The sequence below is a fragment of the Cyprinodon tularosa genome, unplaced genomic scaffold (assembly GCF_016077235.1).
Source record: "Cyprinodon tularosa strain WSP-4 unplaced genomic scaffold, ASM1607723v1 ctg15, whole genome shotgun sequence".
Taxonomy (NCBI): domain Eukaryota; kingdom Metazoa; phylum Chordata; class Actinopteri; order Cyprinodontiformes; family Cyprinodontidae; genus Cyprinodon; species Cyprinodon tularosa.
The window spans coordinates 485,998-505,425 of NW_024038331.1; the positions used below are offsets into that span (position 1 = coordinate 485,998).

A 19,428-nucleotide genomic window follows, 5' to 3' on the forward strand; every position below is an offset into this window, starting at 1 on the left:
GATTTCCTCTGAGACCTGGACTAAAGCATCTACCAACTCCTGCACAGTGTGGAGCAATGTGACATTGGTGGATGAACACGGACATGATGTCTCAGCTGCGCTCAATCGGATTCAGGTCTAGGGGAACGGCAGGGCCAGTCCATAGCTTCATGCCTTCATCTTGCAGGAACTGCTGACACACTTCATTCACATGAGGACTAGCATTGTAGTGCATTAGGAGGAACTGTGGGCCAACTGCACCAGCATATGGTTTCACAAGGGGTCTGTGGATCTCATCTCAGTACCTAATGGAAGTCATGCTGCCTCTGGCGAGCACATGGAGGGTTGTCCCCCTGAATGAGTTGACATTGAACACTGAAAAACATTTATTCATTAATTTACTGATTATGGATACATTAATAGCCACAGACCTACTGTGGGTTTAATTTAAAAGTGAACAAACCATGGTTTTAATAATCAAACCTGCTGACAGATGCCAATGCACACAGTATCCCTATACATTTAAAGACAATGATTTGAGTGATATGGCTTCAAATTATATAGCTGTAAAATTAATAAAAAATAAGTAAATAAAGTTGATTAAATAAGTTGGACCGCTATTTAAAAAAATATGTAACTTATGTAAGGTACAACCCGGAAAGTCTATCTTGGTCTTAAGAGATAAAGATGTAATTTGCTTGGAAATGTAAACACATGTACCAATAGGCTTTAAAAGGGGCTCTCACAGATAAATAAGCCTGAAATTAAGTAATCTATATTGAACCAGAGCATGCAGTGGAAAATGAAAAAACAGTCCAAATTAAACATCGGAGCCTCTAACTGGAGATACATACTTTACTTACGACTATAGCCATGTTATAATGAAAAATTATGCATTTTCTTCTTCAAAACATATTTCAAAACAAAATAAAATTCAAGTAAATCCTCAATTTAAAACAGACCATCTTCTTACACGCTTATCCCAAGTGGGGTCGCGAGTGGAGCCTATCCCCAGCTGTCTACGGGCGAGAGGTAGGGTACACCCAGAGAGAACCCACACGTGCTCAGGGAGAACATGCAAACTCCATGCAGAAAGACCCTGGGCTGGGAATTGAACCCAGAACCTTCTTGCTGCAAGGCAGCAGTGCTACCCTCTGCGCAGCCCCACAGAGCATCTTATTCATATTTTTCATGTGGCATTATATAATCTCAAATGGTTAAGATTGTGTTTTGCAGTTATAACCAACACAAAACTTTTCTGTATCACTGCTTGTGATTTAAACAACAGGCTGCAGACTAGCGGAGTTAATTATGCTGTTTCCTAAGAGGATGAAGATCCTGGTTTAGAATTTGAGCTTGGGGTCTTTCTCTATGTCAGCATCTTTTCTCTTTGCATGCAAATACCATCATCCTTCCACAGTGGGTGTGGAAAACCTCACAAATAATAGCTTACTATCAGTCAGGGTGTAAAGATAAAATAATCTCAGATACACTGTTTGAGAGGGGAAACAACTATTTATTTTTTAATGACAAAATCACTCAAAAGTGAGTTGTGATTTCTTTTTTTTCTAGAGGCAGATCTTTCAGACGGCCTCAAGGTGGCACTCAGGCTACTATTTTTTTCCAACAAAGTGCTCATGGCACATCTGGGTGAGGCAGCTGACCAGGTTGACAAACTCACTGAAGTCCACGCTGTTGCTCTTGTTGGTGTCTAGGTCCTTGAAGATGCGGTCGATTGCAGCCTGGTCATTGGCTTTCTGTAGCAAAAGCAAAATGTGAATCTATTTCTTACCTTAAATCTCATAATAGAGATCTAACCATCATTTCAGTACAAAGATACACAGATATCAAAATCATATGGACGATCATAAAGCTGACATAAATAGATTTTTACATACAGTGTATAATGCGAACAAACAATTGCAAGGTAAATGGGACTGTTTTGAGAAAAAAGATGAATGTTCTTTGAACAGTGCCTTAAGCGGTATTCTTACACTCTGAACCCCATAGATTTTGTTGCAGCTAAAAAAAAAACAATGTCTGTAATAGATACAATCATGAAGTCTACCAGTATTGCACAATACAGAAGGTTTTATTCAGGTTTTATTTTTCATTGACTGCCAAGTGTTAAATTGTAAAATACAATTTTATTTTTAAAAATTGCATACGAATTAGTTTATTTCATTCATAATAAATATATCAAGCTTCCGTCAAAATAGATTATCATATTTGCTTGAAACATGATTTATGTAAACTATGTGATTGTAGCTCTTGATCTATGTTTCAACCATATCTCCTGCTGGAAGGTTAAATATTAGTTGTGAATATTAAATAAAAAGGGAGGCAGATCGTGCTTGTTTTACAACCTTCAAATTAAGCATTAACAATTTACCAAAATCTCTAATATATACAAAAATTAAGTTTTTTTGTATTTTGTATGATATGAAATATAAAAATAATGAATTGACTCCCATGAGAACAAGGTTTCTGAATAAACTGCTGGTGTTATTTTTCTCAATGTAACAAATAATTTTATCCTTCATGTTGCTATAGACGTCTTCCCATACTAATTGGGCTATTTTTTTTTTAACAAATCTTGATGGTTGAACAATGGTCGACCTAAACTCCTCTAAAAGTGGTGACTAAAATCGGTCTTGTATGGTAATTTAAACAGTTCTTTCTCAATTGGTCTTCTATTTTGGGACAGAAAAGAAATGTGCAGCACTTTCTATGACTATTTGTATAATATGTTGAAAATAATGTATTAAAATTCATCCCTTATCTTCCACTCACTTATGAATGAAATGCACAAAGGTTTTTCATGTAGATTAAATAATTTAATAAGTTTAAAAAGCTGAAATATTTTTTTTCTGTGGATCAGTGTGGATGAATAGCTCTCAGGTTACTTACACACAGCAGGTCTCCAAATTCATTCTGAAGAAGCTCCTTCAGCTCCTCTTTATTCAGAGTGTGCTGGTCTCCCTCCTTGCTGGCATATTTAGTGAAGGTGGTGATGAGGAGGGCCATAGCCTTTTGGATGTCGGACATGATGGCAGCTAGTTTATGATAATAAAAAAAGAGAATATAAAAAGATAAGCGTATGATTTGTTCTAAACTGGTAAAATGAATCAAAAAAGATACGATAATCATGAGGTTAAATTTGGTGTCATAACTAGAACATGATTGATAATCACATTCTTAGATCAGGCTACAAGAGTTAGTAAAAGGAAAAAGCATCTTTTAAGACCACAAGGCAATTATCTAGATCATCTAGATCTAGATCAGCTGTGCTTTTTATTCATCAACAGCTCAGCTGGTTCTTGATATCATGATGTTCTTCTCTGGGTGTGTTTTTCCTTTCTGATTTTCCACCGAGCTGGATAAAAATATACCCTGCTGGGATCCCACTTGGGGCCCCTCTGCTCCTATGTCACTTTGGTCTCTAACACAACAGAGTGACACGAGTCGTTGTTATGGTAACATCTCTATCTTTGCAGATCACCTCACCTGAACATGTTTAGTAATCAACAGCCTTAAAAATAATCCATATATCAGGAGTTTACTTATAATGCTTAATTTTTGTACCATGGTAGAGCTGTAAAAAGTTTAGCAGAAGCAGATGTGGTTGCATCGTGACCATTCCCTGGAGCACAGTTAGCAGAGGAAACCTGGTCATCAGGGGGTTTGTAAGCAGATGGGAATTGGGAAGGAAACGGACAGAAATCCTGCTCAGATCTTTCCATTTCCCCTACCTGTTGTCTATGTATTATGAATAAGGCTATGTACATAGATGGAAAGAAAAAATAATTCCAGTAAATTGTATTATATAACAAATTCTGTTTGGCACATAAACTAGATAAAGCCTTACGTTTTTAAACACGTCATATTATCTGGGGGGAGGTGAAAGGAAGATCCGGCACACATCTTAAAGACTGGACTGTGCCAGGGCCAATTCTAAAGAAACTATTTAAAAAATTGAATTTTACAATAAAGCAAAGAGTTTTTAAGCTTTTTATTAAAAGTTTTTCTTTTTTAAGTAAATGTTTCTGTTACTTAAAGCTTCATATTTACTTTTATAGGTAAGTCTAGAATACATTTCTGAACAAAAAGCAGAAGAGAATCTCCATGACTTTGTACTCACCCAGGTTGAGAAGTTAGGGGATGCAAAGGAAGCAGTCCTGCAGGGATGAAGGAATGGATCTAAATGATGGTTAATACATCACCACGCCCTGAATCCCTGCCTGTAGGAACACTCCCATCATCTCCAGACACTCCTCCTTCTTTCCTCTTTTTTTGTTCCTGTCCTTATTCGTCAAAATCTGGCACATTTTATATTGTTTTATTGATAGTATATAAAAATAGAAAATCCCTTCATTGTCCCACAATGGGGAAATTGTGGTGTTACAGCACCAGAATCATTACAGCAAAAAAGTTAAAAAAAAATTTTTTATATATAAAAACTGTTTTCTCACGCCTCGTGGGGTGGTATGTGTCATCCTCAAGCTCGGGTCCTCTACCAGAGGCCTGGGAGTTTGAGGGTTCTGCGCAGTATCTTAGCTGTTCCTAGGACTGCGCTCTTCTGGACAGAGACCTCTGATGTTTTACCTGGAATCTGCTGTAGCCACTCTCCCAGTTTGGGGGTCACAGCCCCCAGTGCTCCAATTACCACTGGCACCACTGCTGCTCTTACTTTCCACATCTTTTCTAGCTCCTCTTTCAGCCCTTGGTATTTCTCGAGCTTCTCGTGTTCTTTCTTCTTGATGTTGCTGTCGCTTGGGATTGCCACATCTATTACTACTGCCTTCTTCTGCTGTTTGTCGATCAACACGATGTCTGGTTGGTTAGCCATCACCTGTTTGTCAGTCTGGATCTTGAAGTCCCATAGGATCTTAGCTTGGTCATTCTCAACTACCTTAGGAGGTGTCTTCCATTTTGACCTTGGGACTTCCAGCCCATACTCATGGCAGATGTTCCTGTACACTATGACAGCTACCTGGTTGTGGCGTTCCATGTATGCACTTCCTGCCTGCATTTTACACCCTGCACTTATGTGCTGTATTGTCTCAGGGGCCTCTTTGCACAGTCTGCATCGGGGGTCCTGCCTGGTGTGGTAGACCCCGGCCTCTATTGATCTTGTACTGAGTGCCTGTTCTTGTGCTGCCATGATTAGTGCCTCTGTGCTGTCCTTGAGTCCAGCCTTTTCCAGCCACCGGTAGGATTTTTTGATATCAGCCACTTCTTCTATTCTATTTTATTGTATGTATATATATATATATATATATATATATATATATATATATATATATATATATATATATTATATATATATATATATATATATATATATATATATATATATATATATATATATATATATATATATATACATATACATACAATAAAATAGAATAGAAGAAGTGGCTGATATCAAAAAATCCTACCGGTGGCTGGAAAAGGCTGGACTCAAGGACAGCACAGAGGCACTAATCATGGCAGCACAAGAACAGGCACTGTGTGACTCTATCCCTCTGCATTTCCTCATGAGGCCTAAAGATTTCCTCGATACTGTTCCAATCCACCCACTTTTGCAGTTTACTAATGTCCATTTCATTTATCACAGTGTTGGAAGTTGCAACACAAGCTGACTGGGTTTACTTCGCAATAGGGCGTGTTGAGCCTGGAACGCTTTGCAAATTCCTCAGGGCAGTGATAAGCAGGACTTTATGAGGGGAAGAAGCAAAGTTCATCTCTTCTCAGACTTGAGGCAGCATAAAAGCATTACTCCGTCACACTTGCTTTCAGCGACCCTCTTGCCAAGAGATTGATAATGAGTTTTATGAGGAGGTAAAAGGCGTAAAAGTTACTGTTGGAGTTTAATCCCTATTCGATTTGAAAACTTAAGTGAAATTCAGTTTATGTAGGTAACAGATGCATATACAAGTCTGTCAACTTTGAGTATTCAATTACATTAACCTCCTATAGCCACTTTAAAGAAAATCTTTTGCTGGACCGAAGATTCTAACCTCTGAAACTTGCAAGTGGTTTATAGTAATTCCCAAAATATGTCAAATGTATAACATTTCTTGTATTTTTGTTTATATTTCAGTGATATGATTTGGTTTGCAATAAGAATAGTCTTCTTTGGCTATAAGCTAGAAATCAGAAAGTGTTTGAAATTGATGGGTTGTAACATGATATGTTGTTAATGTGGTAAACTCGGGATATGAGCTGTCTGTAACGAAACAATCTCAGTCAAGAAATACTACTAATGCAATAAAACGTGGACCTTTGCATCTCTTTTAGCCTAAAGAATATAGGTAAGACATGCAAAAAAATAAATAAATAAAAATAGTTACTTCTAGTGTGTCTCTCACTGGATGATGAACACATCTTAATGCCTCTTTCCCCCCATGCTCTGTCCAGTGAATCAATGAGAAAGGACCTTAGAACCCTCCAAGAGGCCAAGTTAGGACTATGTCTGATCAATCTTGGTTAGATTTTGTTGCGTTAAACTGATTTTTTTGGAATGCACTCTTGAGCTGTACATCATGTTAGATCTTGGATGTTTGTTTTGTTTCTCTTGATAATACTACCCTGTTTCAAGTTAAAATGGATGAACCAATAAGGTACCAAGTGACCAATCAGACCGACTCTCCAACCAAAAATAAAAGGTCTTATAATTGAATCTAAGAGGATGGGTGCCAGAGCATCATAATGAATGTTTAATGAGATTTTCATTTATACTTCATAATTGTATAACTTTATCCGATAAACGTGTTAAAATGTCCATTAAATTGCTGTAAGACTGTTTCATCAGTGTGAATAGCATAGTTGTGGCTGTCATGAACATTTTGTTGTGTAACATAAAGTATTATAAGTGCTTTAAAAAGTCAAATGAATAAAAGTGTTTTTAAAAAGGGGATAATCAATTTACACTCTTTTAGATCAAACAGACTGTAGAAGTTTAAAATCAATCACTGAATTTATTTGATGAAACAATCTTTACAAAAAAAAATAGCATGTTCATTTTGCTTTCTGTCTTTTACTTATTTCTTCAGCCCTTTGTGCATCTTATAGCACTGCTCACAGGCAACAGACAGTCCAACAACCAGAGAAACAAACTCCTCAAAGTCCACCTGGCCATCACCGTTGGCGTCCAGGTCCTTCATGATCTTATCAATAGCACCAGGGTCCTTTTGAGACTGTTGGGAGACACAAAAAGAAATCAGAAATGAGAATCTGCAAGATTCTAGCTCCTTACTTAATCTTAAAGATTTTCTAAAATGTTTCCCCGCACCCTGAGGAAGTTAGCCAGCTCGTTCTCCATCAGCTGTCTGAGTTCTCGCCGGCTCAGTGTACCTGCGCGGCCGTCCTTAGAGGCATAACGGTGGAACACCACGATGAGCAACTCCATGGCTGTCTCCAGGTCGGAAGGCATGGCTGCTGTGAATATGTGCTGGCTGAAAATAACAGACAGCCCACAGAAAAAAAAACATCATACAAAGATCAAACCTCATCAACATAATCAAAGTCCAGAACAAGGAGATCTAAACTGTTTAAGTTTAGTTCTAAACTGCATTTTTAATTTGGGAAATAGGAATAAACCCCCAGAAGGTGATTTAATCAATTTAAATCTCTATCTTAATACTTAACCAAATGAGCCACTGTAAATGGTTTTAAAGGAATGTAATGCATTTAAAAGTACCTGTATGCTTTGTCTCTCAAATGGGTGAAGTTCACAAGCAGTTATTATGCAGGGTATGTTATTAAGTTGTTAGTCAGCAAGATAGGAGCTTTTGGCTTAAGCTGACAGAAATAAAAATAATCTCTTCAAATTCAATCCTGTTGATGCTTTGTTGTAGCAACAGCTTGAAAAAAGAGGAAGTATGAGGGAAAACTCAGACTGTGGTATTGGTGGAAAAGTTGAAGTAGATGACTAATGAGAGGCCCAGCATGGTGGGATTCAAGCAATGAGAGAGGGCACTGCAGCAACATGTCCACGGTCACTACTACGCCCTAATTTTAACCCACAATGCACCTCTACAGGCAACAAACAGCATTTTATGTGGCTTCATTTTATCTTCTGGGGCTAAAGTTATAACATCTCTGAAAGAAGTCGCTTAAACTTACACAAATCTGACATATTTCTATAAACTAGATTTACTTTAGGTTAATAACTGAAAGACACGCATACATCAATGAAAAAACAGCATTAATAATCCCCAGACAATCCTGGATTGGTCCAACCAGTAAGAGAGAAACACAATTGGTGTGTCCTTACCGTGGAGAACGTGAGGAGGCTCCGGCAGAGGAGAGGGCTGAAAATGTGCAGAAGACTGAAAGAAAAGCAGCAAAGGTTTTATACTCAGGCACCGCCCCAAATGCTGTGAGTCAGACTCTCCTGTTCACTGAAACCATAACAGAGTGCATGAGGGCGGAAAGCAAAAGGTTTGAAGTTAGGGAGTAGCCCAGAGGTCCTTTAATCACTGCACAGGCTGTGGATCTGGTTACCACTGACTGATACTAACTTCTTACTTTCCAGTTATTTCATCACTGAATAATGTCATTAGATCCAATCTTTATAGTTGTATCATCAAATGAATAGGTACAGCATCTATGTGTTTACTTGATTGGATCATTCCAGTGTGTGTTACTGATTAAATCATACTGTTTCTAAACTTTGTAAACCTCTTTGTGTTATACCTGTCTCTGCAAAGATTAACTGGCTGACAGTTCTTTCTGATTGGTACCTTCATTAAAGTGTAATAATAAACATACAAGCAAACAAATGTGAAGAACACAGATACAGAAATTCTTCCACTCAATGACGTCCATAAGGCTGAAGGCTGTCTGGAGCTGCTTCCTACCCTGGATAGCTTTTTTGCTGTCAACCCAACAAAAGGTTAAAGACAGGTGAGGGAAATTAATTCACTAAGAAATAATATGAACAAATTCTAGTACTTCTGCAAAGGTTAAAAAAAAGGTTAAAAATGAAGTTGGGAGAATTGTTTTGTGGCTCTTTTCTGATGTAGGTCAGACTGTCTCCTTGTCTACTACTGGTAACTGTGGTTTTAGTGCATAAATGCCACCATCTGGCGGTAGTATATTGGTACTGCAGCCCATATAAACTTGGTACTGCAGTCCATATATAATATGGAGGGTTATTGGTGCAAGGATATATTCAAATATCTCGAATTGATACAATATCTTTGTTTTTCTTAATTAAATGTTCTTTATTCTTTCTTTAATGCAACATGAGGGACAAAATGCAAGTGATTATAACTTCTTTCCCCAAAAACTCACCCAGGAAGAGTGTATCCTGCAAGAAGGACACTAGTTTTCTATAGATAGAGCATGATCAGATTGAATTCCCTCTGTAAAGTGCCTTGGGTTGAAATTTTGTGAGCTGGTGCTATATAAATAAACTGAATTGAATTATGAATAATTTAGTTTGAATTTATTGTAGAGTAGGAAACACAGTTAAATTCCTTCACACAAATTGTGTCTTAGATAAATGAAACAGCTCTAAAGTAAATGAGAACAAAATGACTAAACCAAATATGAGTAAGAAGATACACTCTGATACTATTTGATGAAAGAATTAAACTCACCTTTCAATTTTCAAAATCTTCAACCAGTTTTAGTTTAAGCTAGCTTAGAATAGACAACTTTGAGATGTCAACCCTTGTCAAACATGGGGATAAGGACTGCTTAGGGCTCCTGGGGAACTACATTACATCAATGTATATTTAATTACATAGAAATTATCACCTGAAAATGATTTTGGTATTTGGGGTAGATTGACGAAGATGAGGAAGAACCACTGTATACTTCTCCAAGACAACCTTTTCTTTGGAGAACAGTCCACTGGCTACAGAGATGGAAAACCTTTCAGACCTCCTTTACTCACTTTTCTCTCTGAAAATGAGATCCGAGTTCATCATGACCTGCACACCTGCCTGCAAGTGTTGCATCTGCAGAAAGAAGCTTTCTGCACACTCAAATTAATAAAGAACTAGCTAAATTTTCCCATGTTAGAAGAATGACTGAGTGGGCTAGCACTTATTAACATGTACAAAAAAGTTGGCTATTGGAGCTCTTGCAGTGATTACTTTACGATCAGAAAGGCTGAGAAGCACAGACTTTAAGGGTGAGTGTGGAAAGGAAGAGCAGAGGAACATTAAAAGTTGTGTGTGGGTAAATGTAGTTAATGCTTTCAGATAGATCTTTTGCATAAAGCTACATTAATTTACAGTTTTAAGAGCAAATAATTCAACTTTATATTAAATTTCACTGCCAGGATTTGGTTTATTTTATATTTCCATTGTTTAAGAAAATGCTTTTATTTTCTGATTTAATATTAAATATGATGCCTGTTAATCTCAAATTAAACCCAATATATGTATTCATCAAATCAATTTGTTTTTTTTGCACATCGCTGTTGCAGCTGAAACTGAAAGATATGAACCACATGACACTTTTCTATAAATAAACTGCATACTAGTTTATTTATTTTTTCGAAGCAAAAAATAAAAAGTCCTGCTAAGTATATTACTTAGTAATATAAGATAATGCATACCAATTGGATAATGTAAACAGCACTGCCAGAGCTGCACTGGGTTTATAGTAGGTGTGTGAATGATCTGATCGTCAGACGATTTCAGCAATCGATATCATGGCTAGGAGTAGATAGCCCCAAAATTAAATTTTGCTTAGGTTGCCATGGCTGTCATAATACGGGACAGATGGACCCAGTATTCAAGGTGAGACAGTCAGTACGAAAGTTCAAAATACTTATTAGAATAAAAGGACAGAAACAGAGTTGAAGGATCTGCGAACCTGCAGGGACTGAAGGAGGGTGGGTGGGGGGTGGGGGGCAATCACTGAAGAAACACAGGTGAGTGACCACGATCATCGGGCAAGAGTCAGTTACCTGGTTTAACAGTTCAGTAAAAGGCAGGATCATCCGATGCACAGCCAACGAGATGCGGCCGTGAGCCGCCCAGAGTGTCCCCGACCCAAACAGGCCTCCAGGAATCCTCTGACCGTGAGGGCAGGTTCAGAGTCCCATGCGTAGAGCAACCAGCTCAGACAGAAACGCAAAGACACAGACAGGCAGGGTCCAGCAGGAGTCCAAAGGAGGTTCATGCAAACAGATCAGATGGGGACAGACAGGGCCAATGGATGAGAGGGAACAGAATCAGGAGTCAGAATCCCTTGGGAAACGCTGAAACGCTCTCACCACTGGTTAGGCAATAATCTGCCTGAAGACACTGGCTCCAGAATCATCACTGGAATAGGGACATGAACCTTGGACTAAGTAAAACTTATGAAAACTAAAGACATCTAACAGGGAACAAACAAACAGCAAACAAGCAATGACCTGGCCCCGACAGCTGAAACTGAGCCCAATATAAAGGAACAGACACAAGTGGATGAGATTAGTGATAATTGGAGACCTGGCAGAGTTAGACAGGAGAAGGCAATGACAATTAAGGCCAGCTATCAGGGCAGATCACGACCATGGCGGTTTGGGAAACCCCTGGTTGTTGGTTCAAGAACACATGGTAACAATTAGGTCCCTTGTTAATCCAGTTAACCCTTAATTAAACATAAGAATGAACACATAATAAGCCCTTTAAAAAAAGGAAGGCAGATAAGACCTTCCACCATGACAACGGCAGGAAATAAGATGCCTTGAAATTAATATCAAATTACAAATCTTATTGATGGCATATGTAGAATTTCAAAGCATTTTCAATATAAAAGCAAAACTGTTGGTGCTGCAAATTAAGAAAGAGTATGTTGAAGAAAATTGCTCAGCTGCATGCATGAGTGTGATTTGAGAGAATTAAAAGTGTATTTTTGACACTACTGTTTTTCAACATCCTATAAAATAAAATAAAGTGCATCCATCAGGTATATATATATATATATATATATATATATATATATATATATATATATATATATATATATATATATATATATATATATATATCTACGAAGTTCAGTACAAGAAAATGTTGTGTTATAAGGACTTAGGTATTAGGGTCAATTACAGACTGGGGTAAGGAATTCAAATATAGTCATCTATAAATAATAAGATATCTATTAAAAGTTTGATCACCCTCTCCTGCTGGAGATTATTGTGAAATATTTGCTCTCTCCAACGTCTACAGGGTCCTGCAGTAAAGAACACGCCTTCTCTGACACATTCCTTTTTGACCCAGATCTTAGCTAAAAAGGGAACAGATCCATTGTCGATTCAGGCAGGTTAGGGTGAGACTCGGGACAACAGCTACAGTACGTGGCTTTTTTAAAACAAGATACCTAAAGTATAAAGACACTTACCCTATTTGAGAAAGAGACAGGGTGACAACATAATACTGTGATGATGCCCTGCTCAACCAGTTTAGCTGAGTCTGTAATACAAAAGCCTTTTTCTTTCATGTCATTTTCATACATGAAGGCTAATTTACATTTTATAGAATGGGAATTTTCTTTCCTGCGGGTTTTTTTGGCCTGTTTGCCTGTTTTTTTGGCAAATTTTTTAGACAGCTTTTTCTTTGACTATGTATTAGGGTTTTAAATTATACTTAAACAAAACTTTACACTAGATCCTCATCTTGGCTTATAAGTAACACATTTTTTATGCAATGAAACAAACTAATGTGCAGAAAAGACATTTGCAAATGAACATTCACATTTAGCCACTTTAAAATGCTTAACTTTGAGTTTTCTCAGTTCTCTATGAGAGTAGATAATTCAACGCTTTTCCAATGAAGCTTAAGAGATAGTTAAATCTGGAAGTCTCTTATCGTCCTCATGGTGTCCCACGTGTCCCACGTCAAGCTTCAGCCATCGTTTAGCTTCTGGCCTAGCTTCCCTCCTGCAAGCCAGCAAACTTTCACCCACCTCCTCAGGGGGAAAGATTATTTTAATCCTTTTCATAGGTTACTTATCAAAACGAATGTTGATTCACAACATCAAACTCTTTTGCCAGGGCCAGAGCTCCAAAGAATTTATTTAATTCACCTCAGTAAAATTATTCTAATAGCAGATTTTCTGTGATACTCTCCAGGATGAAGTACTGTACTATACATAGATTTTGTTACTAAAAAAGGTAAAATATTTGGAAAATGCTACACATTTTTAATCTCAGTCACTGGATACAATTAAGCTTTATAACCTTGTTCAGGTGATATGTTTACTAAACATTCAATCATACCGGATTTAGAAGTATTTTCATTTTTTTTTAACAATGGCATTAGTGAAAAAAAAAAAGACAGAAATGCAAAAACATTTTGCAGAAGAACTTTATTTTTTATGTCGAATTAAGTATTTCAACTTAGCAATAGCTGCTCAGTCTTTGCTAAGTTAGTTTCCCTGTTCCTTCATTACTTCCTGAAGGACCTCAAAGTTAGCAGCAGCAAAGCCGGCAGTCATCATAGCAAACTCTTTGAAGTCGACTTTTCCATCATCATTCATGTCTACACCTTCGAATACCTCCTCTCCAATGTCAGCACCCCCCTTCACAGAGGAAATCACAAAAAATATGCAGTTAATTGTTAATGTTCTCATTTAAATAAAAAAAATGAGAAGCAAAATTACGACGAAGTTGTTTCTAGATATTTGAAAAGGTATAACTAAGCACGATAACTTCTTTTTTTTTAACTCAAGAGCTATAAATCTTTAGTAAAGATATTTTTAAATATAAAGGAGAGTGCAGTTTGTAATTATTTTACAGCAACTTTCTACATGTTTTACCTCACCTTCTTAAAAGCGGGCATCTGCTCATTAAGCAGTTCCAGAAAGGCCTGCTTTGTGAGCTTTCCATCAGCCCCTTGCTTTGACATATAGACGCCAAACAAAGCGCCCATTGACACCTGCAGAGCAGTCGGCTGCCTGTTCATTTTTCCTTAGGATGTATATCTGGACATAAAAACAAGCAGTCAGAATCAACATTTTTTTTTATTACTGCATGCAGTTTGTCTTCTTTTACATACCTGACAAAGGGGAGGAGTTGTTTCTTCAGGCTTGCACCTAAAACATTTGGATGCATACAATTAGTGTACAGTGTGCATAATCATAGGTCAGAATTAAGTAGCAGAATGTATCAGTTAAGCAGATTTGCTAAAATTACTTAGAAATATTGTTGAAAAGTTTTGAAACATTATATATATGCTGCACTTTGTTTATCATGTCCTTACCTTGATTCAGAGAGTCCACAGTGAGATTTCGGTGTGTTTGGGAGGGTTTAAATAGAAGTTGTGGCCCACCCTCCTTTGCTCCAACACCCCTTTTTCTAACCTGTTTAACAGGTTTTTTCTGGCTTTAGGTTATTCAAATCACAATACCTGACACAAACGACATGCAGGAACTTATTATGTAATTTTCCGCACAGCTTATTAATTATTCAAACCAGATAAAATTACAACTTCTAAGTCTGATTTTATGTGATGGACCAACACAGCATGAATGTGAAAATTAAAGAGAATAATCAATTGAATTAAAATGTTTTTGTCTTAAAACCTGAAATTCTGGTGTGTATCTATGTCCAGCCCTCCATCATCGGTGCTTTTTAGACCAGCCTTTTGCTATAATAACAGATGCAAGAATTTTGTGGTGTGCTGCTTTGTAATTCTTGAGATTACAAATGAAAAACAAAAAAAAGCAGCATTAGTAATTCATCATGTGAGCATAACACATAGTTCAGCTGAATCATTTAACACATGTACCATCCTGTCACAGCTCAGAATGTAAGTTTAGGTTTGGTGTCCTGCAGGTAAGATTAACCTCAGCTCAGGTCACGTACCGGTATCTTTAACATTCTCTAATATCCGGGGATTGTTCTGTGTTCACCACCAATGCTGATCAGATTCCTTGTCTTTGCTGCAAGAAATCTTCACCATTCCATGAAACTGCCACCCACATATTTTGTGGTTGGAACATTTTAGTATACATAGTATATTTTGCTATGTGCATAGTTAGTTGTCCCATTACACATAGGATTTTAAACATATATAAAAAAGCATGTTTTCTCATAACCAGGGCATCTTCTTTCAGTTTGGCTTGCTTTATCCTCTGTATTGGACAATTGTGCTAGACAAGGTTTTCTTCCTACCAATCTTCCATAATCTAGTCAAGATTTGTTGGAACTCTTCTCTTGAGCTGAGGAATATTAAGAGAAGCAGCCCTGGAGAAGAACATTGTCAGTAAAGGGTTACTCTGTCCAGAATTATATTTCTTTCAAAACAGCAAAAATACACACTTGTGCTACTACTATTATGAATATTACTTGAAATACTCATACTTCTACTATTGAGTTCAGTTAATATTCTATTTGGGCCGATTATGAAAATCTTTGGTCTGGATGATCTGGGAGGGTAAAGATGCAACCAGGAACTGATGCAGCTGTGACTACAGAGAATAAATTGTTATTTTTGGACAAAATACTGATGCAGTAGGGCTTAATACAAACATTGATAATGTTTTATTTATTTTAAGTTTGGAAACAACCTAAATATTATTTCTTGTACTACTTTAATATCAGCATAAATCAAGCTTGTTTAAACAAGACTCAGAGAGAAAAAAAATGTTAGGGTGTGGCAGAGAGCATGAACAGAGATCAGGTCAAGGGAGTGTAGTGTTCGGTAGTAATTACACACATCTCCTGATGACAAATCTATTTGGAAAAACACAGACCTCACGTGAAACAAAACAGGCGTTCTACAAGAAGAGCTTTTTTTAACAGTAAAGTTGCTGATTTCGCCACTTTGTAATAGGAACACCATATATATTCTCTGTATGCATTACTGAAGTGTTGTGGCTGCAGATAAACAGGGAGGAAAGGACACTTTTTTGTTGCACAGAAAAGGGAGAAGGCAAGAGTTGTATGAACTACACCAAAGTGACGGAATTAATATATTGTTGAAAAAGGATTTAAAACATCATAAATCCTTCCTAAAAAGGCTAATTAGAGGTTAGATAAATAATTGATGATTTCAGAATCAGATGCTGACTTCCCTGTGAGGAAGTAATCTCCACCCATGTGCGTTCAAGCTTTCCAATATGTGTTCATATTCTAAACAAAAAATGAGACGAAGATTAATCGATATAACAAATAACTTACTTAATAACTTAATTTAACTTACTTGTCAAGAAGAAAAGCGATAACATCCACACCCCTTCTGAGCTGGTGTGCTTTCTTGAGTCATCCCCAACAGTCAAAAGATTGACTGATGTTTGTTTCTGCTTTAGTCTACTTTAATACAATAATTTTGCCAAGTAGAAGAAGCCTTTTCTCAGAGCTATAATGGAGCCACTATGATCTGGAAACAGCTCCTTCTAATGTGGCTTCAGCCACGTTTTGACATTGTCAAATAAAATGAATTTATTCAGCAACACTTAAGAAGCTCTGTTTGTATTACTTGAAAAAAAATATTTGTGAAGCCAACTTCTAGTTGTCCTTGATGCAGACACCGTGTCACCAAGGCTATTCCTTACACCTTATTTAGTAAAGCTAGATTTGTGATCCTTTCAGGTCTTGGCAGGATCTCAACTCTAGCACATCCTTTTTACATCTAGAGTGTAACTGTTTTTTTTTTCTTTTCTTTTTCAAATCAACTCTATTGAGTGGATAATTTAACAAGCATTGCTTGCAAAATGAATCATTTTTTTAATAATTTTTTTTCCATTTTCTTCCCCATACTTGCCACAATTTTTCATATATTTTGGGGGGCATTTCATTTTTCAGTTACATTTCTTGTTAGGTGTGGCATAAACCCACATAGCAAACTACTGCATTCAGTAGTCACCTAACTGGTAAATCCATAGTTTCTCTTATGCCTAACGAATGGCAGTAAAGGGTGGGGCGGAAACAAAAGCAACGTTAACCCATGGCCAGGGGCTTGTTTCAGGACTTTTATAAATAACTGAACCATGAACATCAAGCAGTGTCATGAAAAAAGCTTTGAGGAATATTTGAAAATGCAAAAGTAATGCACAGTGGTCACTGATTCTTGTTTTAAAGGGAAAGATAATAGGGCTGCTAGATATAGTATTTGCCCTTTTTTTTCATTAAGCAAAGATCTTAACTGGCCCTGTTGTTGTAAAGCAAATATATGTATATTATTACATGAAGCTTTTTCTTATTGAAACAAAAGAAGTAATTTTTTAAGGATCAATTACATTTTTCAGTATTCAGAGGACGAGCCAAGAGGCCCATGGAAACTCTGTACGAACTGAAGCGATTCACAGCTCATGTAGAAGCAGTTTGACACTTATTCTTGTCAAGGCTCAGAACAGAAGACCCAGTCCCAGTATTCAAGGCAGACAGACAGATTTCTCAAAAAAGTGTTTATTTAAAAACTACGGTTTGGCAGCAGGCAGCTAGGGCGTCTATAGCAGGAACCTCTGCAGGAGGGAAACACAGGTTAGTGACCACGTTAAACTAGTGGAGGATGATTACGAATGTGTGAGTCACTAACCTGGTCTTAAAGTTCAGTCCGTGCCCAGAGAAAGAGGTCATTTCCAGCCAAATGACTGCCAACACGCTGCCAACACGCGAACATTGCTTAGAGAGTTCCAGATGCTGAAGCCTTGAAGACTGCAGAATTAGCAGATCAGATCCAAGCAGACGAAGGTAAGCAGGATAATCCAGAGGAAGTAGCCTGAGCTGGTGTCGAAGAGGTTCAGGAATCCGGGGCCAGAAGATCAGAGACACGAAGAGGTACCAAAGGGGAATCCAGGTTGATGTCAGGAAGCAGTTTCAGGGTCGTTAACAAGCAGAATCCTGCAGTAGTCCGAAGACAGATCAGGCAAACAGATCAGAACGGGAACAGGCAGGCTCAGAGGTCCAAAGGCAGAACAGGTCAGGATCAGGCATCAGAAAAAAATACGACTCGCTAGGACACTCTCACCAAAGGCTCGGATAACCTGGCACTGATGACTGGATGCAGGCAGGTTAAATAGAGATTGGAGCAGGTGATACAGATGAATAGTGATTAGAAACTGGTCGGAGCTAGGCAGGTGAATGGAATGAACAATCAAGCCAGTCATCAGCCCCAAGATCATGCCCCAATCCCAAACTGTCCCTAACCACTAACACTTTGGTATCAACTGTCACTCCCAGTGAAGTCCCACTCGCAGCTGTGGAAGGCGCCTTGATTGAACGTGGGGGTTATAAATGAGAATGGGACAGCTTCTTCCCTCCAAAAAAAAGGAAAGAAGTCTTTGCTATGGGCCCCATGTGCATGGCTGTAGCTCTGTGGCACAGATTAACATAACATTAAACATTTGCCCCTTTCTTAAAACAAATGTTTACAGTTACATAAAACAATTTCAAAGAAGACCTTCCATTTTGGAATAAATTACGTTTTTTGTCAGTATGATCAAGATCAGCAAACCTGTTGAATTTACATTTGGAGGAACATGTTTCCTCTGCCACCAGGCCACCGTTACATCTGCTGCCGAAATCCAGCAAGTCTGCAGCTGATGCAGACTCGCTATTTATGGGCTGAACGGTCAACTGGCCCTACCACTACACTGGAAATAGTATAACCTTGCTCAAATAAAAAAAAAAAACATGATGTCCAGATATCACATCTAGAATATTTGACTTCACAGAATCTGAATTGAATCTCTTGTTATGACCCAATTATTTTATGTTGATGCAAACAATAATACTGCTCTTGACCCAACGTAAAATCAAATAATTTTCTGAACATTTCATTTCATGAACCAAACTAATATATTGAAATTGAACCAACCTAATTTACTTATTTTTAACTAAATTAACATGAAGTAATGTTTGTGTTGATACCAGTTAATTAGTTTAAATATAACCAAATTATAATTTTCACATTTCATTGGACTTTACTACAAAAATTATTTCCATTTCCCATCTTACAAACTGTATTAAAAAACACCTGGATTACTTTAAATGCATTTATCAATTGTTAATATAGCCTTAAATGGTGTAAATCCAGGTGTGTAAACTGATGTTAACTAACCTCGTCAAGCGGCAGCAGTTAGCATCTGTCGCTGACATGCTCACCGCAACAGCTAAAATGCTCTTTATAACATAACACTGGAGGCTCCCACTGCCAGTGACGGATGGGTATCCAGCATTTAACGTGAACAAAACTCCACACTGTACCTTCAAGCAATGTTTGTTTAGCTCTGGATGTAGCCCAGCTGAACGAGCGAGGGCTTTTGGCTAGCTAACGTTAGCAATTTATTGTCATAACGTTATCGGTAAATGCGTAAACCCTCTCAGACGTCAGCTAGCTAATATTAGCTCGTTAACTAGCCAGCTATAACAGTGATTATAAGCAACTTCTTTACTACTTGCGTTTATTTAAAGGTGTAATCCACCCAGGATTTTGAGACGATGAAAATGGTGCTGTCTCATTGTCTGGGACTTGGAGTTGGACTCAATTCACA

General features: G+C 37.6%; 2 protein-coding genes and 1 long non-coding RNA gene across 6 annotated transcripts; all 3 read right to left on the reverse strand.

Moving 5' to 3' along the window:
- Positions 1-1,474: 1,474 nt before the first annotated feature.
- LOC119779605 (ictacalcin-like) lies at positions 1,475-4,214 on the reverse strand. The gene is made up of 3 exons (XM_038279290.1): positions 4,121-4,214; positions 2,890-3,035; positions 1,475-1,736 (listed from the first exon to the last, which is right to left on the reverse strand). Exons 2-3 carry the CDS (start codon positions 3,025-3,027, stop codon positions 1,593-1,595), a joined length of 282 nt encoding a protein of 93 aa, XP_038135218.1. The 5' UTR covers positions 3,028-3,035; positions 4,121-4,214; the 3' UTR covers positions 1,475-1,592.
- A 2,728-nt stretch (positions 4,215-6,942) lies between these two features.
- s100a10a (S100 calcium binding protein A10a) lies at positions 6,943-8,418 on the reverse strand. Its single transcript, XM_038279431.1, has 3 exons — positions 8,261-8,418; positions 7,277-7,439; positions 6,943-7,181 (listed from the first exon to the last, which is right to left on the reverse strand). Exons 2-3 carry the CDS (start codon positions 7,415-7,417, stop codon positions 7,026-7,028), a joined length of 297 nt encoding a protein of 98 aa, XP_038135359.1. The 5' UTR covers positions 7,418-7,439; positions 8,261-8,418; the 3' UTR covers positions 6,943-7,025.
- Positions 8,419-13,282: 4,864 nt separating this feature from the next.
- On the reverse strand, positions 13,283-16,151 carry LOC119779670. Of its 4 annotated transcripts, none has more exons than XR_005280262.1 (6): positions 16,137-16,151; positions 14,515-14,625; positions 14,193-14,292; positions 13,989-14,025; positions 13,755-13,914; positions 13,283-13,512 (listed from the first exon to the last, which is right to left on the reverse strand). It is a non-coding gene; the product is annotated as an uncharacterized LOC119779670 (long non-coding RNA). The 4 variants fall into 4 exon arrangements; XR_005280261.1 differs by having other exon boundaries at positions 14,193-14,339; XR_005280263.1 differs by lacking the exon at positions 14,515-14,625.
- Positions 16,152-19,428: the final 3,277 nt, after the last annotated feature.